The sequence below is a fragment of the Pyrgilauda ruficollis genome, unplaced genomic scaffold, assembly GCF_017590135.1.
Source record: "Pyrgilauda ruficollis isolate IOZ18807 unplaced genomic scaffold, ASM1759013v1 scaffold10, whole genome shotgun sequence".
In the NCBI taxonomy this organism is placed as follows: Eukaryota; Metazoa; Chordata; class Aves; order Passeriformes; family Passeridae; genus Pyrgilauda; species Pyrgilauda ruficollis.
The window spans coordinates 17,221,139-17,241,957 of record NW_024508101.1 but is presented as its reverse complement, the minus strand read 5'-3'; the positions used below and the strand labels follow the sequence as shown (position 1 = coordinate 17,241,957).

Below are 20,819 nucleotides of genomic sequence, written 5' to 3'. Positions count from 1 at the left end.
TTCTACTCTCCGCTGTTCTGAAAATCCAAAAAGAATAGCTAATCTCAGAATGGATGTTAGAAGTAAAATTTACATTAGAATTTAAATACTCTAACTTCCTGAAATGTTCTCAAACATCAGTCAGGTGTCTTCCTCAGTCAGGTTTTGTAAATTTGTAAAATCCTATATTAGTAGCCAAAATAAATATTTGTACTTCCAAAACAGTGCTTGCCAGGTGTGTGTTGATGATGGCTAATAGTCTGTGACTTCATATCAACAATGACAAAGCCTTTCACCCTTATGTTTAAGTAATCATGTTACTTCAGATATTCTGATGTGGTTTTTGTGGAGTTCTGCATCCTTTGCATTCTGGCTGCATTTGTTTAGTGAAAACTGCACACCCGTTGAGGTTTTTTTTTTCCTCTTTTCCCCAACAATCCTGCATGTGCGATTTGCTGCCTAAGTTTGTCACCTTACATTGTCTCTTTTCCTTTCTTCATCCTGATTCTCACTAGAAAGTCAAAAAGTGAACATTTATATCTATCTTTGCCTCCCACTCCCCCCCAGCATAAGAAGGAACATGGACCTGTTGGAGCAGGTCCAGAGGAGAGTGAGGAACATGTTCAGAGGGCTGAAGCCCCTCTGCTCTGGAGACAAGATCACATCAAGATTTAACTGTCTGACAAAAGTTTTGGTTCAGATGCCCTGTGTCATCAGGCCTCCTTTCCTAGTGAAGCTGCAAGGTTAATCTTGAAAAGCTGAATGTCATGTGGGCAGAGGCAGGTAACATGAAATGTAGAGTTAGTTGGCTAGGACAAAGATTTTGGCAATATTTGAAGGTTAGTGATGCAGTTTGGGAAATCTTACCATTTTGCAGGTTTGGGTTTTACTATGCAACATCTTAGAATTTATTTAGAAAACAAGTTGAAAAAGAATAAAATCAAACTAAGATTTTGCAGGTGACTACTTTGTTCCCACATTTTACATATAAGACAAACACTAGAAACACTGGTTCAGGAATGTGTTCTTCAACCTCTTTTTCAATCATTACACTACAGCTTTTTTTTCAGCTTTGTAATTCTTATTCTGAGTGATTTCTACTTCATATTCAAACAATACTAATGAATTTTTTTTGAAGTGTGAATTTTAGGCCATCTAATTGATTCATCTGATTATGAGTGGGTTAAACAATATATTTTTGTTTTGTAGCACTGAAGAACATGGAGATCTTCTAACATTTTTCAGAAGCATTTCAACCTATGCTGAGTGGCATGAACATCGTAGACACACCTTCCACCATTTCAAGGTAGCGTCTATCACGCCTTTATTTATTAGTACAATATTTATTGTTTTAAGGAGTTTAGTAAGACAGAGCATTGGAAGTGAAACTGGCTGTCTTTAGCATAATACAGGATCTTACTTTTGTATGTGGTGGTGAAGACAATATGGGCTAAAATTTGTGCTGTGTTCGAGGGGCAATTGAGCAGCAATTGCTGTGGTCCTCATGGGTGGAGGAAAATAAGACTGTGCCTTTCTGTGAAGGAGTAAGATAGTTTGCTTTGGAATTATATTTTATTTTTATTTTAAAAAAAGAAGAAATTAAAAGAAAATAGCACTTGTAGTCTTTGGCATATAAATGTTGGTTTTGAAGGATTAGATCTGTTTCTCTTGAAGATGTGTCAGCGTATGTTTGGATGACAGCACTTTCAGTTCTGGAGTGTTTTACTTGTGTGGGAAATAAACTGTTCCTCCCTCCTAACTGGAACATAGTATTTGAGCTTAGTTTTAAATTACCGGTATTTGGCTTGTTTGTTTTGGCTTTGTGCTGGTTTTAAGATAAACAACTAATTCCTTGGAGTAAGAATACTACAGTCATACAGACACAAAACATCTTACATGATGCTTTATGTTAGAGAAGGATGTTTAGCTGCTTAATTGTTTGTGGTTTCTTGGCTGAGTTTTACATGCGTCAAGAATTTACTGTCGTTAAACTCGACACCATCTTTACTTTTCAGATGTAGTATCAAGTGGGAAGTGCATAATTTCCTATTTTTTCAGTCTTTTAGGCCTTTGAGTTCTGTGCCAAATTAATCAATTTCTATTATCCAATCAACCAGAATGGAAAAAAGAGTTCTATTTCCTGATAGCACTAAAAAAAACTCCAGTCCTCAGCTGAGCAATGAACTGGCATTGCCTAATCCCGCTGGCTTTTGTCTAAGGGCTTTTCTCTAATCCCTCCATAGAAAAGGTAGAGCACCAAAAGCTTTAGGGATCTCCAGTTGTTTTTTCCAGCTTCCCTTCATGCTTTCTGATCCTTAGATCAGTAGTGACTGTGGTTTCTGGGACAGTGATTTGGTGAACTGTTGTAAATATTTCTCATTTTAAAATATAATAAAAAGGAAAAAAATGGGAAAGAGTTTTGGAGACAATTTTCAAATTGCTGTTATATAAGCAGTTTTTAAAAGTATTTGTTCAGATGTTGAGCATAAACAATGAAACTGTCTGCTAACTGCTAAAAGATGTGTAAAGATAATTCATTACAAGTTTCTCAGTATTACAGATGTTCTTTCTAAAGGTAGTTTTATTTCCATGGTTAAAGATAATGTTGAAAGACAAACCAGTTTGGGAGAGTATTTACCAAATAAGACTGACTGTGTGCATATGGTTATTTTTCTTAGCATTGCTAATGATTTAATTTCAAAACAGAAGACTTTCTCAGGTAAAAGAATTAATAAAAGGATCAAAGATCAAATCTGACAATTCAAATAACTAGATTGCCAAGGAGAATGTATATTTGTAATTTAATGTTTTAGTAATTTGTGGAAAAGCAATTAGACATATATTGTTAATATATGCATAAAACCAACTCAAGAGTCTATCCTGTTAATATTCACACTTACACAAAATTAAAAATGAGTCTGTAATATTTGTATTTATTTTTTCCCCCTACCTGCTCTCTAGACTCCCCTGTTTTGGAGAGAAAACTGTTGGGGGGGGAGTCTTGGGTTTATAGCTTTTCTATTAGCATGGGGTTTTTTAAAAAGAAAATTGCCAAGGCTTCTATGTAAAAATAATTTCTGATACTTTCCTCGGAGTGTAGTGTAAAAACACCAAAGGTAGTTTATTTTTTCTTTCCTGTTTTGGTACTTGAGAAGAAAGGAATAATGTAGAAGTGGATGAGTACGTCAAGTAATATTGGATGTTTTGAGATTAATGGCAATTCAAGGTCAATTCAACATAGGTTTTGAAGGACCAAGTGGAGTGTTTACGAAGTATTCTGTATGGCAGGTCTTGCTATTGTCACAATAAATATGTCTAAAATGGATTTACATCTGCAGATAGCCTAGTCTTAGTGTGCTGTGAGGCTGAACAACTGAAACATCTTGGCAAGGCTGGAAGAGCAGGTTGTTGAAGCTGATACTGATAAACAAGAACAAAAATTCAAGTTTTATTGGAAATTCAGAACAGAAATCAGTGATAGGAAAAAATAAAATGGTTTACATTCAGCTTGATATTAGTACTGGTCACAGAAATAGGAGGTGGAAATCCTCCCTACTGAAGCTTTTCTCACTTCATGTTTTGATTAACTTGCTGTGAATGGGGAAAATGAAGTAAAACACATCAGAGAACTTGGTGCCTGCATGAGACATTCAGAAGGTACCACTTGTCTACTTTGGTTTGCTCACAAAGTGTTAATAGCATTAATTAGTGTTACTGATGATAATTAGTACGTTTCAAAATTGTATACAACATTTTAATGTAAAATTAATTGTGTGGTGGTAGGTAGTATGTTTACATGTGTGTATATACTACAAAAATATGCATTTATTTGTGTATACATGTTTTTGGTGATGTTTACTGGGTTTTTTATTTATGGTGATTTACTGAAAAGAGTTTTAGTAGCAATGATTTGTGATGAGAATAAGATCAGAGGCTGCTGCTTATATAACATTATTACACTTACAGCTGTGTTTTTTCCATCTTAGGCATTTATCACAAGAGATGTAAGAGAATTGATGGGTTTAATTTTTTTCCAAATAGAAATTTGGCTTGACATTGGAATGTATTTTTACATGCTTTCAAGTTGTTTTTTACATTTTGCTAAAAAGCTGGGAACATCAAAGTTTTATGATTTATGTGGAAAATGAAAACCAAGTATTGCTGCTGGACTTGGTTTTGTTCTTAGTTAAGACAATGGAATTTCCTTCTTTTACACTAAATAACTCAAAATGGGAACCATTGGGGGTTGCTGTTTTTTATGGGTAATGGGTTCAGGGCAAAAAATGTGTTCAGAATTAAGAGGGTATCAATTCCCCATAACACAAGCACTAACAAATCAAGGCTTAGCTAAATAAGATAAATAAAACTAATACAAAATATCTTGTAAAATCAATATTTTAGATGTAGTGATACATCATCATGCATTTGATGCTTAACTATTTCTACTAATTAGGAATCTACACTAGCTTCAAAATTAGTACAAAGTGGATGTGGTAATAGTAACTAGCACGCCTTTGGCATTCAATTGTCTGGAGGCTTTACACCTGTGGTAGTTATTGGAAAGGAGAAACTGGATGTCAGAAATGTACAGTTGTGGAATTAAAAACATTGTGCCCTTTATCAGTGATGGCCACTTTTAGATGAATTGAGTGTCAGGGCCTGCACCTGTCAATTTGTTTTTAATACACTGCCTAGGTTCAAGTCATTGAGTGAAATGGTTGAAGTTACCTCTGATTTCAGATTAATGATGGAATCAACTTTTCTTTGTAACTTCCAAGTCTGATTTGATTTTTCCCTAATAATCAGAAGTATTGCTGCAGAAGGGTAGTTCTATTTCTTTGCTCTGACATCTAGATGAAATCATTCTTATTTACAGGTAAACACATGAATTCAGCTTTGCTTTTAACTATATTATCACATTTCCTGTCAGGAGAAGCTGTGGAACCAAGGTTTGGTCTACATCATTAGTTAGTAACAAAGGTATTTGAGTCTGTTATGCTGTATGTAGAGCATTGTTTTAAAATAGGAAGCTGGTGTTGCAAAAACAGCTCTTGTGAGAACAATGCAGCAAAACATATATATTTCACTTAAAAATATATTGTGTAAAAATAAAACACGTATTTTCAAAGCAGAATAGTAGAAGGAAAGCTAAAACATCTTTACAAAGCTCCAGTTGCTATGTTGCTCGGTGTACTAAACCTAAACAGGAGTTTTTCTCATTTACCACAAATCAAGTTTTTAAGGAAATGTTAATGACTTTAAGCTTTGAGAAGTTCTGTCTCTAAACATAACTTTCTCTCATCTGCATCTTCATCCAATACACTTTTGAAGGTCAACTGAAAAGATTTCACTCCAGATTAAAAGAGTGGGATTAGAATTCAGAATTATTTTTCCTCTTTGGTTTGCTCAAAGAAAATCTTGCATTTTTCTGAAAGTAAAATCTGGTGGTTGTTCTGAGTGCTGGTAAAGAATGAGAATAAGCAGTTTCGTGTGGTTTTATCTAAAGAGTATGTGGTGAAATAAAAGTTGAGATAATGTGTATGAATGTATATATATTTTTACACTTTTGTTAACAGAAAAGATTCTGAAAGCATGAGGGACATCACAGCTACGAAAGTGACTGGTTTGAAATGGTTATTTCAGAGGAGAACGGTGCAACATAGCAGAAGGTCCTGGGTGTGCAGGGAAAAGAGCATTAGTAAGGGAGAGGATATGAACTTGTAAACAAAGGAAGCCGTGATCCTTGTTAGCATGCCAGGGTGTGGCATGTGGGGTGGCACGTGCTAGTAGTAGGTTCCCACGGGCAGCATCCTCAGGCAGGAGAAGGCGTTGACGTGCTTGGCCAGGACGATGGGGTTGCCCTCCATCCTGATCTCGTCCATCCGCGTGCGGATGTAGCGCGTGTTGTTGGACTTGCAGAACGTGTCATCCGTGATGGTGGTGATGTTGTTGTACTGCAAACCAAAACATTTTCATAAATAAATGCATACATGCATTGTTGATAAAAGATTAGAGCTTCTTTTTGCCATTTCCTATCCCTGATGTACAGAAACCAATAATAAATCCTTTCATGGGAACTAGCATCTTCTGAGCTTCTGGATGGTCGTGGCCATACACATTGGTATGGTCAATTGTTTTATGCAGAGGTGCAGTAGAAAACTGTAGTGGGAACTGTTTTAAACTAGAATGAGTTTGATTGAAGTGTGTGACTCCTGGGGTGTTTCCTAAGAGAATGCTAAGGGAATCCTTTGGGAATACCTGAAGGTGAAGAATGCGCAGACTCTCCGGTAAGTTCAGGGGGACAGATTCCAGTGCGTTGTGTCCTAAGTAGAGGTAGGCCAAATTTGTGAGCTTCTGTTAAACAGAAAGAGAGGTTACTGATGCTGGTATTACTTGAGGTTAAGTAACTTATGCGTGTTACAAGACATCAGTAATTTTTTTCTGATCATGTAGCCTGTAAACTGATGTATCAAAAGCCATTCTTTTGCTGTGAATGTTGAATTCTATTATATCAAGAAATTCATAGAACAGACCTTCTATGTTTGGGAAATTTCTGTGTCAGCATGTTGGTTATCAAAGTTGAGACCACTATAAAGTACTATATGTACATTGTTTATTAGTATTTCTGTAGTCTTTAGAACTCTAATTGAGCCATTAATTTCTGAATATTTTTTCTTTACATGTTAGAGAGAAAGCAAGCAGCTGAGATATTTCATAGAAAATTCTTTTCTATGTGGAGGACATGAGATAGTGAGTGCACAAATACTAATATTCCAGAGTGCCTTAAAAGCAAAGCAAAAGCTGGAAAGCTGCTTCATTGTAGTTTGTTTCTTAGATTACAAAAAATACAGAAAAATAATTTGGTGGCATAGTCTGAATGTCTAAATAGTCTGGTTATTAGTTTTGGTTACTTTGATTATCTAGATTATTGAATTTTTGCTTACCTTGAAAGCATTTGCTTTGATTCCTCTACTCTTGATTCTGTTTTGGTTTGCATTAAATGTTGTCAGTTTGGGAGGTAGAACAGGAAGTTTTACAAGTCGATTTTCAGCAAGAGAAAGTTCTTCCAACAGCAGAAGCTTTGAAAAGGCTCCATCTTCTATTTCTTCTATCCTATTTCCACTAAAATCAATTCTTCTCAAGGTCGCTTTACACAAAAGAAATTAAAATCAAAGTATTGACTTTATAATTAAATGGCTTGTGAAATGTGTATGGCTGTATATGCTAAATGTTATACTGTTGGCTGCAGCATCTAAATTGTGATCTACAAATGCAAATACTATTAAAAATGACATTTTGATTTTTTTTCCTGGTCTTAAATTGAAAAAATTAAAAGGTAAGTACTCTGGGTACTTCTTTTTGTCTTAGAGATAACAAGATTTCAGATATTCATAGAATTCGTCATGCTGTGGAGTGAGATAGCTGGCAGAGCTTTCCCTGGAGCATTTGAAGGAAAAATAACGCCTGCTCATTTAAGACTGTCTGGGATGCAGAGCTGAATTTTATTTTTAGTAATCTGCTCTTTGCCTGATTGTTTGGGAGTATTAAGATGTTGGCAGGGTCCAAAATGCACGTCCATTGTGCCTTTCCATTTTGTATTCTAAAACAGAAGTTGAGGTGTCACTTACTAATGTCAGCGAAGTCTGAGGCTGCAATCCTTTTGATCTTGTTGAAGCGAGCGTAGAGGTAAGCGGTTTCCTTGGGCAGGGGGGGCACGGCCTCGATGTCGATCTCCTCGCAGTACACGGAGCCGCTCAGGCACACGCACAGCAAACACGTGGGCAGGTCTGCCAGCGAGGGCAGAGCACACAGTTACAGCTTACTCAAGCTTGGTTACTCAAAAAAGAGTTTTCTCTAATGTCTTTTGAGATTTCCCATTGTTAGGTTTTCAAAAAATTCTATTTGCATCAAGTTCTGAGATTTAAAATTCTCAACTGTTTTGGGGCTTTTGTTATTTTTATTGTGCGTGATTTCCCTGTGTATAATCTCTGTTCTTACCTGAGCATGTGAAATGCTATTAATCAGCCTGAATTCAGTTTAAATCTTTAGTTGGAGAAGAGTACGGTGAATGTGACAACTGCAAGTTTGTGACCCTGTTAAATACCACATTTGGAACCAAACCAACAAGGGGAAGCACCTGGCAGTACATGCATTTAGTACTGTGAGTGCATTGGAGCATTTCTGGCAGGTCACACAATATCCTGTGTTATTCCTAGCTACTACTCTGTCTAAACCTTTTGATAAAAACTCCAGCAATTATGTTTATGTATCATATATGGTTTAGGTTGGAAGGTACATTAAAGATCATCCCATTCCAACCCTCTGCCACAGACCAGGGGACCTTCCACTAGACCAGGTAGCTCAGAGCCCTGTGCACAATCTCTATCAGTTTTATACTGAGATTTTCACAGCTGTTGTTTTAAGTAGAGAGATAAATTTTTTGTAATGTAGTTTGAGACCTTTGAGGCGTGTCCTGGTCCTCATGGACAGTAGTAAAGTATCAGTAACTTCTGCTTTGCTCTAATCTTTTCTGTCAGCAATATTCAAATACATATAGTGGATGTGACTTTGAATCCTGTTTCATCACCGCTGCTGTGTCTTGTGCTGTGTTTTCTGTGTTTTGAGAGTTCTGGTTGGCTTCCACCCTGGAGTGAATGCAGTGCAGACAGCAGAGTCATTCCATAGGGTAGTTGTTGCCACACAGCAAAACAGGACCTTCTACAACCAGTGAGGTGTTACAAAAGCAGCTGGTCAGTACTGGGAAGCCAGCACATAACAGTAATTCTTTTTCTTACAGCAGCATTGCAGAGACTAGAATGAAGATTTTGAGGTTTAGCTTTGTGAATATCGTCATTTTTAGGCTGCAGTGTTCTGCCCTATTTGGTGGTTTGGGGTTTTTTTAATTTAGTGGCTTGTTTTCATGTTTGTGTAGGAAATGGAAAATGTCAAACAACGTTGTCACTGTTAAAAAGGCAATAGTTTTTATGCTTGTCTGTCTAGAAGCTCTGATGTTCTTGGAGACTTGCTCGGCTTTTGATGGGGGCTTGTTGACAGGTGCTGTTTGGCAATAATTAACGTTGAATTAGCACTTTGGTAGGCATTGACAGTCCACTGGTCTTGCTGAATCATCAGTTATTTTTGGAAGTTTATATCACAGACACACAAAATAAGTGTCTCTTTTTCTTACTGCTCTGTTTGGCAGAAAAACTTTGTCCTTTTCATGTGTAGGGGGCACTGGGGCTTGTTAGGAGAAATCTGGACAATGTACCCAGGGCCTGCAGAACAATGTACCCAGGGCCTGTAGGAAGCTTTGGCAAGTGAAGAACGTTCCTGATATATTTTAAATATTGACCTCCCTGATCATCAGATGTAAACTTTGAGAATAGCCAATTGTTCAAATAAATCTGTTGAAATAATTTAAGCACATAGTATTTCATCATCACTTGGTTAAACTGTGGAACTTACTGGGGGATGTATTTTGATTTGTTTGTTGTCTTGTCTAACTTATTTAACTTGGGTGCATCTCAATGGCACATATGACTGGGCTAGTCTGTGGAGATGCTTACAAGCTGTGCTTTGTGTATTCAGAATTTACCTGAGGATCCTTTAAATTTTTCAGCCTGCTCCATCAGAGGTTAGGTTTTCCACAGGAGATATGAAAGATATTCATAAACAAAAAGATTTATTCTGTAGCCTTTGTTATCCTTTGCACTTTAGATTTGTATGTTAAAATATATTCTTTTGGAAATCTTAGACATCACAATATTCTTATCAGTTAACTTACTTGTGTCCTTTGTTGGTGGGACATCGAGTTGGCTGTCATCGCTTTGCAGCATTAGGGAGGTGTCAAGAGAAACGTTTGTTCCATCCTTTGTGAGAGAACAGTTGTTTTAAAACACAAACCGCAGACAAAAGGCCACAGAGCATTACAAGGATTTGAAATAACATCGTTTAAAGTGAGCTTCCTACAATATACCTATTTATGGCACTTAATTTTTAAAATGCTTTTATAGGTTGGCTGAGTAATGTGATGTATTGTTACTTTTACACATGAGTTATTCACTTTAAAAGGCAAAAAGGGAAGGTGCTGCCAGTGCTCTTTAGAAAACTCAAGCTCTTCGGGAAAGGAAAGTAGACATAAAATAGAAATAGAAAATATGGTCTATATGGTGGAAAGGAATAAGTGGCAGGTATTTCACACAGAGTTTTGAAGATCAAGATCAAATCCAGCTCTAACACCTCAACTAGACCTTGGCACCGAGTGCCACATCCAGTCTTTTTTAAACACATCCAGGGATGGTGACTCCACCCCCTCCCCGGGCAGCTATTCCTGAACTTTATCACTCTTTCTGTAAAAAACTTTTTCCTGATGTCCAATCTATATTTCCCTTGCACTGTCCAGCCACTCTGTCCCCAGCCTAGAACACTGCAGGGGGTTATCGTGGCCTCTTGTGATGCAGGGAGCAGCAGTCAGGTTTTCATTGGATACTGGAGGAATTTTAGAGAATTACCTATTATTACTCTATTTACAGTATAGATACAGTGGCTTATACTGTGATTTGCATGCAGTAACATTAAGGGGATTTCAGTTTGACTGTGGAAGTTGTTTTTGGCTTGCATCATTTGCTTGTTTATTTTTTTTTAATGGGGAATATTTGTAGGACAGAACAAGCCGATATGTTTTTTGGTGTGTGTGGCTATTGGAAACACATGCAGGAAAAAACACTGTGAGATGTGGAAGATGTTTTTCTTTAAACATGCTTAAGGATCAGGCCCGGGCAGGAATGCTCTGTGGAAGAGTTACTTGCACACTGGGAGTGCTGACAAATGAACCCCTTTTAGTTTTCTTAATCCCCCACTCTCCTCTCCTTCAGGCACACAGGTGGTTCATCTGCAAGTGCAGTGTGCAGCTAAGAGCTTTCAAGCTCCTTCTGATACTGCGTTTTATTTGGTATTTAGTTGCTTGTGTGTACTTTACTGTGGGAATTTTTTTATACTGCAAAACAAACCCCTCATGCTTGACATAAAGCCTGAGAAACAAATATCTTGGCCAGCCTCTGTCATTTTGACCCCTTTTTAGCCTGTGAATCATCCGTCCCTTGGCTCTTCCCTGCGTCTGCCTCTCCAGGCTCTGGCTCTGGTTTGGGCTAGCTTGGTTTGTCCTAGTGAAGTTTTTGGGTTCTCTGTTAGGAAGTTTAAGGTTCTCAGTAGGATTCTGGCAGCAGTGTGGCCAGAATGCTGGGTGGAGGGAAGCTGGGGGTGTCAGCTTACCAGCTACGCTCCAGCAAACAGCAAATCTCCCAGCAGCTTTCTGCAGGAGTTAGCTCACAAAGATGGGTTATTAGGCACATGAAGACATGGACCTTGAGTATGTGTGCCAGTAGAGACTTCTGCGTGCATGGACTGCTCATGGTACAGGTGGACTTGTATGGCTGCAGCTGGTTTGGCTCCTGAGGGATATTTAATAATATTTGCTGGCACAGCTTATCTGTCCCAGGTGAAGATTTCTAGCACGGTCTCCTTCTTGAGGCATCAAAGTAGTCTTTTGTGGGACTTCTTAGCATAATGCAATGTACTGCTAATCTCTGCCAGTGGGAAATGTCATTACAATTAAAACTGGTAATTTGCAGAATACCATTAAATTCCTAAAATTAAAAAATATTTGCTGTTCAGCCATAAAAATTCATCACAATAGAGTATCAGTGCAGAAGATTGTTTGGATTATAACCACAAGTTTATTACTTGCCTATGTCAGGAATGCACTGAAGGACTATTGGCCTACTCACATACTTAAATTCCACCTGCCTCTTCCACTTTACTGCACAGACACATTAGCACTTTACATCTAAATACTCCAACCATCTTCAAATTTCTGCCAAATAATTATTCATCTTATAACACAAAGGTCTGGTAGTTTATATTCAATTAAATCAGTTAGTCCAGATGTGAGACAGCATCTAATTAAGTGGTTCTGTTCTCTTGTCGAAATTAAGATTTTATGTTTTAAATTGCTCAAATTTTATTCAAGACTGGTGTGGCTGTGGTATCAAATAATCACAGTAACTAATTTCTTCTGATGTTTTTAGTAAAAGTCTTTTTTCTAACAGTGTGTTCAAGCATATAGTAAGGAGTTAAATTTGTATGCAAGACAGATTTCTGACTGAGCATGCTTGAGGAAACATTTGGCATGCATTTCAGTTCCAGTTAGCGCTTGGAATATTTGGGGAGTAAAATTGGTGTAATAAATGAATAGAAGATCTGTTTGTGCACCCCATGATGTAAACTGGGAACACTGGCACTTGTGTCAACGTAGTTGTTGCACATAAGGAACTCATTTATTATTTTGCAATGAAAACATGTCAATAGAGACCTGACCTGATGGAAATAATGACTGACTACATTCCTTAGAATTATCCTAAGCAAAACTGTTGGCCTTCAGAAGACCTCCAGCTTATAGCCCTGCCAGGAGGACTTTGATTTGTCTGTGGCACATCTGTTGGCACCATTTCCATGTAGGTATACTCCTTGTTCCATTACTGAAGGAGCAACTTATTGATCAGTGTCATCTGATGCTGTGCCCAGCTGGTTAAAGTTAACAGGTTTAATATTTTTTAAAGACTTACTTCTGAATGGATAGTTACCAATTAGTTAAGAGTCATTTATGTATTCCCTTTTTCATGGGTTTATGAAAACATGTTACTTCATCACTGTGGTAGATGTCAGATTTAAAAATACCTTAGACATTTATTTGCCATAAATATGTAGCTGATTGTTTTAATCAACAATGGAGAGCTGTAATTTAAGTAGATGGGGGAAATATTAAAAAGGTATACAAAAGGTATTTTTCTATATTTGAACTGCAATTTTTTGCTTACTATCTTTTACTGTTTTATTTTTCTTGCTTATCAGGCTAAGTTATTGTAACAAGTACAGTTAATATTAATGAAAACCTCCTTGAGCTTTTCGTACTGAGCTGTTACCACTTGCTTTGGATCTGTGGTATTTTCCTTGGCAACTACTCTTGGGACAATTGCTGCTGTTTTTTCTCCCTGATCAGTGTTGTATCTCCTTCTCTCTTGCTGTGTACTGCTTAGGTTTGAAAGGGGGTGTGACGTTTGTAACTGTCCCTGGCAGCTGAGGTTGTGGCACTTCACTTAATTCTCCCCTGGCTTTGTATTGAAATTCAGGGGCAGGAATGTGGAGCACCCAACAAAAACATTCTGTTGGGAGATGCTGGTGAGTGCCCTGAGATGCAGGGGATATTCTCTTTATCAAGACCCTCAAAGTGTTAATGTGTAAGTGACTCCTCTAGCACTGGGCATTCTATAGAAGTTTTGGACTGCTGAACTGTTGAGGTGTAAAAAAACCCAAACCACCCACCCCTGAAAAACTGAGGCAAGAAACTTGATAGTTTGGCAGGTCAAAGGAGGAACTGTGGTTTCTACTGGCAGATTATGTTCCATAAAAAGGGGGGTTCCAATTAATACTTTGGTAGTGTAAAAAAAAAAAAACAAACACCTTCCTTGTTCTTAAGCAAAATCACTGAGATAATACAACATTGCTAAAACTGTTGAGCTAGTAATTAACGTATCCTGTTCTTTAAACTTTATGATTGCAGGCACACAAGAACAGCAGAGTGAAAATGATGCTTTAGCCTTATTTGTGCAAGCCTGCCTTCTGTGGCTTACTCAGACTGCAGCAAGGATTTTTTTTTTTTTTTTGTGGTTTTAGTTTGAGTGGCTTTCCCTATGTCTGAACTCATTGTATGTTTCCCTGTATTTTAGGACTTCTCCATAAAACTCACACGCATGCACATAACACCTTTCTCATATAATGCTTATTTTAGTTAAAAATATTTAAAAGAAAATATAAATAAAATACCTTTCTTATATCCTTGGATTGCATTTCATAATCTTGTTGGGTCAGGCTTTCCATGGAAACATCTCTATCATAGTCATAGAACTGGAGTGATTCTTGCTGTAGAGGTGGTGCTGGATTTACCAAAGGTACAAACACAAACAAAAAAAAAGTAGCCTGCAAAGTCTCCATTGTTGCCCAGAACGATGTATATGGCTTTCAGTGAGCTGGTGAAGATCTGCTCGTGCCTGGACTCTGGAAACACTTTCTTTGGGGCTGGAAATGAAAATGCAATCCGTCAAAACAATATTTAAAGCCTAGAGTACTTGTTGGCAGTGGTTTCTAACACATAAGGAACATGGAACAACTTTTAACTCTTGGTATCCTTTAATTAGACTCTAACTTTATAGAACCTGTTCTTAACATTAGAAGAACCTGGGAAATAATAAACATTTTATAACAAATAAGGAAAATATTATCTTAGTTGCACTTGTTTGTTTCCCAGTTTATTTTTGTTAAAAGCAAGACAATTTTGTTAATATTAAATATTAGGCATATATGTAGATTAACTAATTGAAATATGTGAGGTTCAAATGCATTTTTCTTTATTGTCAAAATAAGGGTTTTCAAACCTAAATGCTCTATAACAAAAGCCTCTCATTGTCTTTTACTTTACATGTCAGACTAAACAAGATAAGATAACTTAATACCCTCAGAATATTATACAGGTTGGGCACTTTTCAGACAAGAAAGGGAAAGAGGCTGCAAACATTATCTTTGAAACATTTTAAATATGCTTGCAATATTTTAAAAAATAAATCATTGCACAGCATTTTTCTCCTCTTAACTGTATTTTTATTTAAGCTCTAAGTTAATCTACTTTTAGGAAAAAAGTCCACCTACCTTTTTAGCAGATTCCAAGCTCTTCAATGAAAAAACAGATATCCTTATCTATAGTTATCCTTTTGTCAATGTACTTTAGGTTCAAGTTATGCATTACATCCAAATTGTTGAACTGAATTCTCAAAGTTTGACAGTCTGGAAAGTGCTTTCCATGGGGTAAAAACGCTTTGCCAGCATTCTCTCCCAGGGTGAGAGGTAATATCCTGGAGCAGGGGGTTGTACTTTGCATAACATTTGCAAAAGTCTGTGTAGCTCATCCTACTTTTGGTGTTCCTTGTTAAAATGTCAGCTTTCTGTTTTGTGGTGATTTGCTCTTTATATTTGCTAAGGCTTTTTCTGTAAATGAAATATTAATTGTGCAAACTGGAGGTCTCTAATAAGGCATGTGTTATCCATTTTGTGAAATGCTTCAGCCTAGAGACAAAGCAGCTGCTTTCTGAGACAGAGGTAGAGCCAAAACACACGTCTGTTGTATTAGTCACATTTTGTGAATAGTAAAATGTTTTATTACAAGTTATATATGTTTAGAGAAGTTTTACCTATCTATGAAATGGAAACTTTTCAGTCTGAGGAGTTCTGGAAAAACATTCTTTAGAATTTCTTGTTTGAGATTTTTAGACAATCAGGGTCTAAATCCTTCATTAATTGACTTATTAGACAGTTTATTGAAAAATGGTTTAGAATTTCTTGTTTGAGATTTTTAGACAATCAGGGTCTAAATCCTTCATTAATAGACAGTTTATTGAAAAATGGGTTTCACAAAAAATACTTGCTTTGAATAAAGTTCTGCTTCAGTTTTACAGATAACTCAGTGAACACTGTCCAGGTGTAGAATTCCATCTGAACTATGAGCAGCATTTTTCTGGATTTGTAATGCATTTCTTCCTCCCCCATCCTTTTCCTCATTATGAATTTTGGCAGTCAGCACAAATGGGAGACAGATGACCAACTCTGAAAGTTTATAGAGTAGCTTTCTCAAGTCTTTAAAAAGTATGTAGCAATAAAATCTTGTGGGAATATATCCAGATTTACTTTTCTCTTTTATTGTCATACCTTTTTTCTTTTTTTTTTTTTTTCCTAGAGTAATGCTGGTGATAAACTGTGGACCTTTTTGGTTAAGTTTTCTTTTAAATGCTGCCTTGTTTAGCAGCCAAATATCTGTAGGAAATCTGCAGAGTGACTACAGCCAGTTGCTGTCTAAAATCTTTTTGAGTTTATAATACCACCAGTTTCTGAACTCATTTGGATTTTATACAAATGTTTGTAGCTTAGTTCATATGCAAGTTTAACAATCTGATAGTTTGGAAGCTTGCTCTAGGATAATGCTGTGATGATCAAATGGAGATGTGAAGGGAAGAGGCTCAGTAATAATGGAAATTGGGCCCTGAATCCCATTGCATGCTCCTCTGCTGGAACAATGACACCAGGAGTTTGGAAATGGTTAAATTGCAGTGTCAGTACCATCTTAGCATCCCTCCTGCCTGTCTGGGAAGTAATGATAGCTCTGCTTTGTACTTACCCTTTCCAGCTGCCACCCATCTGCCAAACATCCACATGAGGATTCCCTCTCTCTCTGGAGCATCCAAATGTTTCCAGTGCTTAAATGTAATCAAAGGATAACTATCCTAAGGGAAAAAAACTACTAAGTATTGAAGCTGAAATCAAGATATAAAATATTAAATATATTATAGTTTTATGATAATTTATTTTGTAAGTACTTAAATCCTAGATTTCACAGCTACACAGAATATCTTAGGAATAGCTTTATCTTTTCCTTACATATAACAACTTTAAAAAATTAGGGAAAACTACTAGATAAATGAGGCCTTGAAAATGTAGGAAGTCTTCATTCAAGGAAACGTGTTTGTTTTGATCTGCAAGAGGAGAAGAGGCTCTGAATTTTTAGACAACTTCAGGACCAGCTTCTGCACAAAACATGAAAAGTCTGTGTTCATCAGGGTCACAAGATTTCGGTTGTGTGCTTATCACAGAAAGGTTGTTGTGTGTGTACTCTCTGCAATAGAGGCACCTCTCAGAAGCTCATGAACACTTCCTTACAAATACATTCAAAGAGGGACACGTTAAGTAGTTCATTTGGCACGATGCCATCAAGGAGTAGCTCACAGTGCCAAATAAAGTTGTAATCTTGCTTGTCCCATAGTTTGTCAGCATTGTCATGAAAGAAGAAAATGTATCAGCAAATAATGTCAGATAAAATCAGTTTTTATCTGAACATGTACCACATGCTCAGATCAGCACAAGGATGGGGGTGGTACGGGTGACTGCAAACAAGCAAGAGGACTATTGCTTCCTTCAACTGCTTTTTTCTTGCTCAGAGTGACTAGAAATTACCACAATGTCCAAATCATGTGAGATGAAATATGTGGTTCATATGCATTGGCAGTAGGGGAGCTCACAGGAAACACCCTGGCAAGCAGGGAGTGCTTTCTAGGCACTGTTAGTGCTTGGAAATTGGATGTATAAGTGTCTTTTGCTTGGACTCTGGTTACAGGGATCGATGTACTTGGAAGATGTTTCTTTTCTGGAAACCTAAGCCTGCTGTTTTGTTAACTCATTGAGCTCCAGTTTTTGAGGAGGGCCTTGATAATGTGTCCATGGTGTGTTCTTTGATTTCCCTATGATGTCTCATTTGCACTGACTGATTTCCCCACAAAATACTTTCAGCTGTACTGACTGTTAGTAATTTTAAAAGGTTATTTTTCCTAACTTTGTTGACATGGAATTGTGACTTAAATTTGAACAGTAGTCATTGCCGTGTCATTTTGTAAGGATATAAAGTGTAGCTGAAGGTGTAAATGAACCACAAGACTTGTTGTAGTGGATAGAACCCAAGCCAGATTAATGGGATTGCATTCTGGTCTCTGGATTCTGCTGTCAGGAAAACTTAGTTTTAGGTGAAAACGGTTGCATACAGAGTAGGTGTAAAATTTGTTCCCCAAGGTTTTCTTCTGTTGTTAGACAACAAAGAATCAGAGAAAAAGTGAGAAGCTGGATGGGTGTGGATGGCAGAGGCAGGAAAAACATAGCAGAGCAAGACAGAAATGAGGGTAACTATCCAAACATGTTGCTGACTAAATCTTCAGAATCTGGGAAAGAATCTAGTATTTCGTTTATGTGTCAGTAGAGAGGGGGGTAGACTTTGCTCTGTGCAAGACAGGTTGGAAATGACTTCTCCAAGGTTCCTGTAGGAATTACATGGGGGCAGGGCTGGCACTGCCTATACAAGGACTTGTAGTTGTGCAATGGGAGACAGAGCACTGGGAAAAGAAAAATGGGGAGAAAAAACACAGGGCCTTACCTCTGGGGTGCAGGGGTTAATGAGGCTGTGAGGCAGTGCTAGGGCGAGCCCCACAAAATTGCTATCAAGATATTCCTTACGAAATAAACCAAAGCTGAGATTCTTTTTAATCACTCGGGTTTGTTCTGTGTTTAGACAGAGGAAGTGTATTTTAGCTGCTTGAAGACCTTGGCTTTCATCTTGTATCACAATCTCTAAAGGATGATATTGGCAACTTCTGCCATTTCTGAGTTTTACTGTTTATAAGTGTTCTTGGAAAAAAAAGTACTATGGGTTATTGCTCAGCTGACCTGTGCTTATGGTGGGTGCTGGGAATCCCTTACACAGAATGCTCCAAGTCAGTGTCTTCTTTTGGCCAGACATCTGTGTAGGAAAGAATGAGATGAGGACAAATTAGGAAAGCTCTTAAAGATTCTTGGGTATTTATAGACCTGGGCACAATGCTGGCTTTTCTTTTGTGTGTGGTATTTCTGCTTCATGTGGAAGGTAACATGTTGGAGGTTCCTTGGCATAGCTTGTGTAGAGTGTGATTTAAACACCTCACAATGTTGACCAGCTTCTCTGGATTGGAGTAATTATAATAGAAAAGGTTTTATAGAGGAAAAGACAGTTACTGCACCAGCCTGATAACATGTACATAATAATCTGCAAGCAGTGAGAGACTGGCTGTTAAAGAGGGCAAAAGCATTAGTGATGTTAGAACTGAACTCAATGGTTCTATTTTTATTTTCTCCTTTTGTAACCTAAAAGAAATAACTTTTTGGAATGGCTCTCTACACAAGTTTTATCTTCTAAAACACAAGCCTTTTCCTTTGATATTTACGTGGGATTAATTCTACTCTCCACAACTACTTTTAACTCTTTGCTGCTGCATAAATGTATGATATGAAACTTCTCAGACTCCTTCATTCCCTTCTGCTTTTTGTTAAGGTCCTGATAGAGGATGTAAAAATAGTTTTTAAGCCAGTTTAATGCCAGTAATGATGATAGAGTTGCATTTATTCTGGGAACTAAAAGTATCCCAGAGAGAGGAGGGAGCAATCTCCTGGTTTCTTCACTGGTTTGAAAACTGAAGGTGGTGCTGTAGAAGAGTAGTTGTGTAAAGCAAAGTCAATTCCAACTCAGCATCCCTGAGGGATGGAGGAGGGTTCAGAGGTAGTATTAAATGTAAAATAAATGTCATCATGTCCTAGAGAGAAAACGTAGAACATTCTTCAAAATTCAGAATCAACAAAGAAGTACCTGAAATGGTTATGCATAAACACCTCCAGATTTTTATGAAAAGTTGCAACTATTTCCAAGGCTCAGTGAATTAAATCAGTTTAGGTCACTGTTAGGGCCACCAGCTGCAAAATGAAGACAGCTGAAAAATGACCTAGTGATTGTATGAACATCCTTCCATATGTTTCTGATTTATAATCAGAATTTTTTAAAGCTGAATATATTACCTTTATTTCTTGCATTTCTGGAAAAGAAAGACTTTTATCGTTACTGTGTTACAAATGAATAAAGCACATTGCAAAAATCATGCATAATATTAAACAGAAATCAAACTATGGTTAACAAATACAAATGATAACCAGAGTAACAGTGCTATTTACCCAGACCTCTCTGTTAGACACATGTTCTCCTGAGCTTTTCTATGTGACATCAGTTATATCCTGAAACAAAAGCCAACCTACTGCAATTTATTATAATTTCTTAGAATTCCTTCCAGAATTGGCATTACTTCCTTATGACAAGACCATCATTTGTTGAGAGCTGTTACTATGTCCACAGGGACATTTGAGTCAGGGCTCCAAGAAACATTGGCCTTATCCATATTTTACTGCAGTGTTCCAGGCATCTGTTCCTTATGTTGTTCATAGCATCTGCTTTACTGTGTTCATGGCTCATCTTCACATTGATCTGTTTTCCTTGCATTGTACTTGTATAATAGGGGAAGGTTAGTGTGGGGTTTTTTTCTCTCTGTCGATGATGAATTTATGCAATGAATTACAAGGTTGTGTTTCTGTTTATTTTCCTTTTAAATTAATTAGGTTGTTAGAAATATAAATTTTGGGCAAAACAGTTAAAACATTAAAAATGTTTGTATTTGTGTAATTCCATAAGTTGCAATAGTGTATACACAAATTGGATTATAGCTGAATAGTTCATACTCTTGCAGCAGAAAATGATAGTGGAAAATGGAACTGGAAAATGGACTGGAAAATGATAGTGAAAACTCTTCAATGTGTACTTTTTTGTTAAAAATATAGTCTATTCCCCTTTCCTGCTTTTCAGGTAGAAAATGCTTGTGCTTATAGCTCACAATGATCAGGTTGGGCAACAAAGAAGGAAATGGGTTTGTGTTGTAAAAGTGGAATGTGAATATGTCAAACTAAGTCAGAAAATGTGAACTGTAAAACATCTGTTTTCTATAAAGGAGCTTCTGGCCTCATCCACATAACTTTTATTATCAGAGTACTGAAGCAAAGTGTGAAAAATATTTATCAGGAAAACGCAAAATATATTCCCACTTTTTTGGGGCTAAAGAAAGAAATATGAAGTGTTGGATTAAACTACTTTTAGTTCTCTTTCTTTTGATTTTTATAATAACTTTTGGTGGTTGGCACTCTACCTGAATTGCTCATGGAAATGCAGAGTTAAAACTCAGAACAAGCTTTGTTTCTGTATTTTCTGACTGTGCTGTAAACAAACTCATTAAGCTATTTCCTTGTTAGGTTTTGCTGTTACTGATAAAATAAATAGCATGTTTAGT

At 37.0% G+C, this 20,819-nt stretch overlaps 2 protein-coding genes across 2 annotated transcripts in view; one reads left to right on the top strand and one right to left on the bottom strand.

The window, feature by feature from the left end:
- Nucleotides 1-20,819, top strand: part of LOC121349408 (centromere protein P) — a 111,715-nt gene that overhangs the window by 8,999 nt on the left and 81,897 nt on the right. Inside the window, exon 6 of the mRNA XM_041459773.1 lies at nucleotides 1,189-1,285. Coding sequence (XP_041315707.1) covers nucleotides 1,189-1,285 — 97 coding nt within the window. The remainder of the gene's footprint in view (nucleotides 1-1,188; nucleotides 1,286-20,819) is intronic.
- On the bottom strand, nucleotides 3,401-14,886 carry OGN (osteoglycin). The gene is made up of 7 exons (XM_041459759.1): nucleotides 14,740-14,886; nucleotides 13,861-14,112; nucleotides 9,764-9,848; nucleotides 7,608-7,766; nucleotides 6,924-7,126; nucleotides 6,238-6,333; nucleotides 3,401-5,933 (listed from the first exon to the last, which is right to left on the bottom strand). Exons 2-7 carry the CDS (start codon nucleotides 14,026-14,028, stop codon nucleotides 5,763-5,765), a joined length of 882 nt encoding a protein of 293 aa, XP_041315693.1. The 5' UTR covers nucleotides 14,029-14,112; nucleotides 14,740-14,886; the 3' UTR covers nucleotides 3,401-5,762.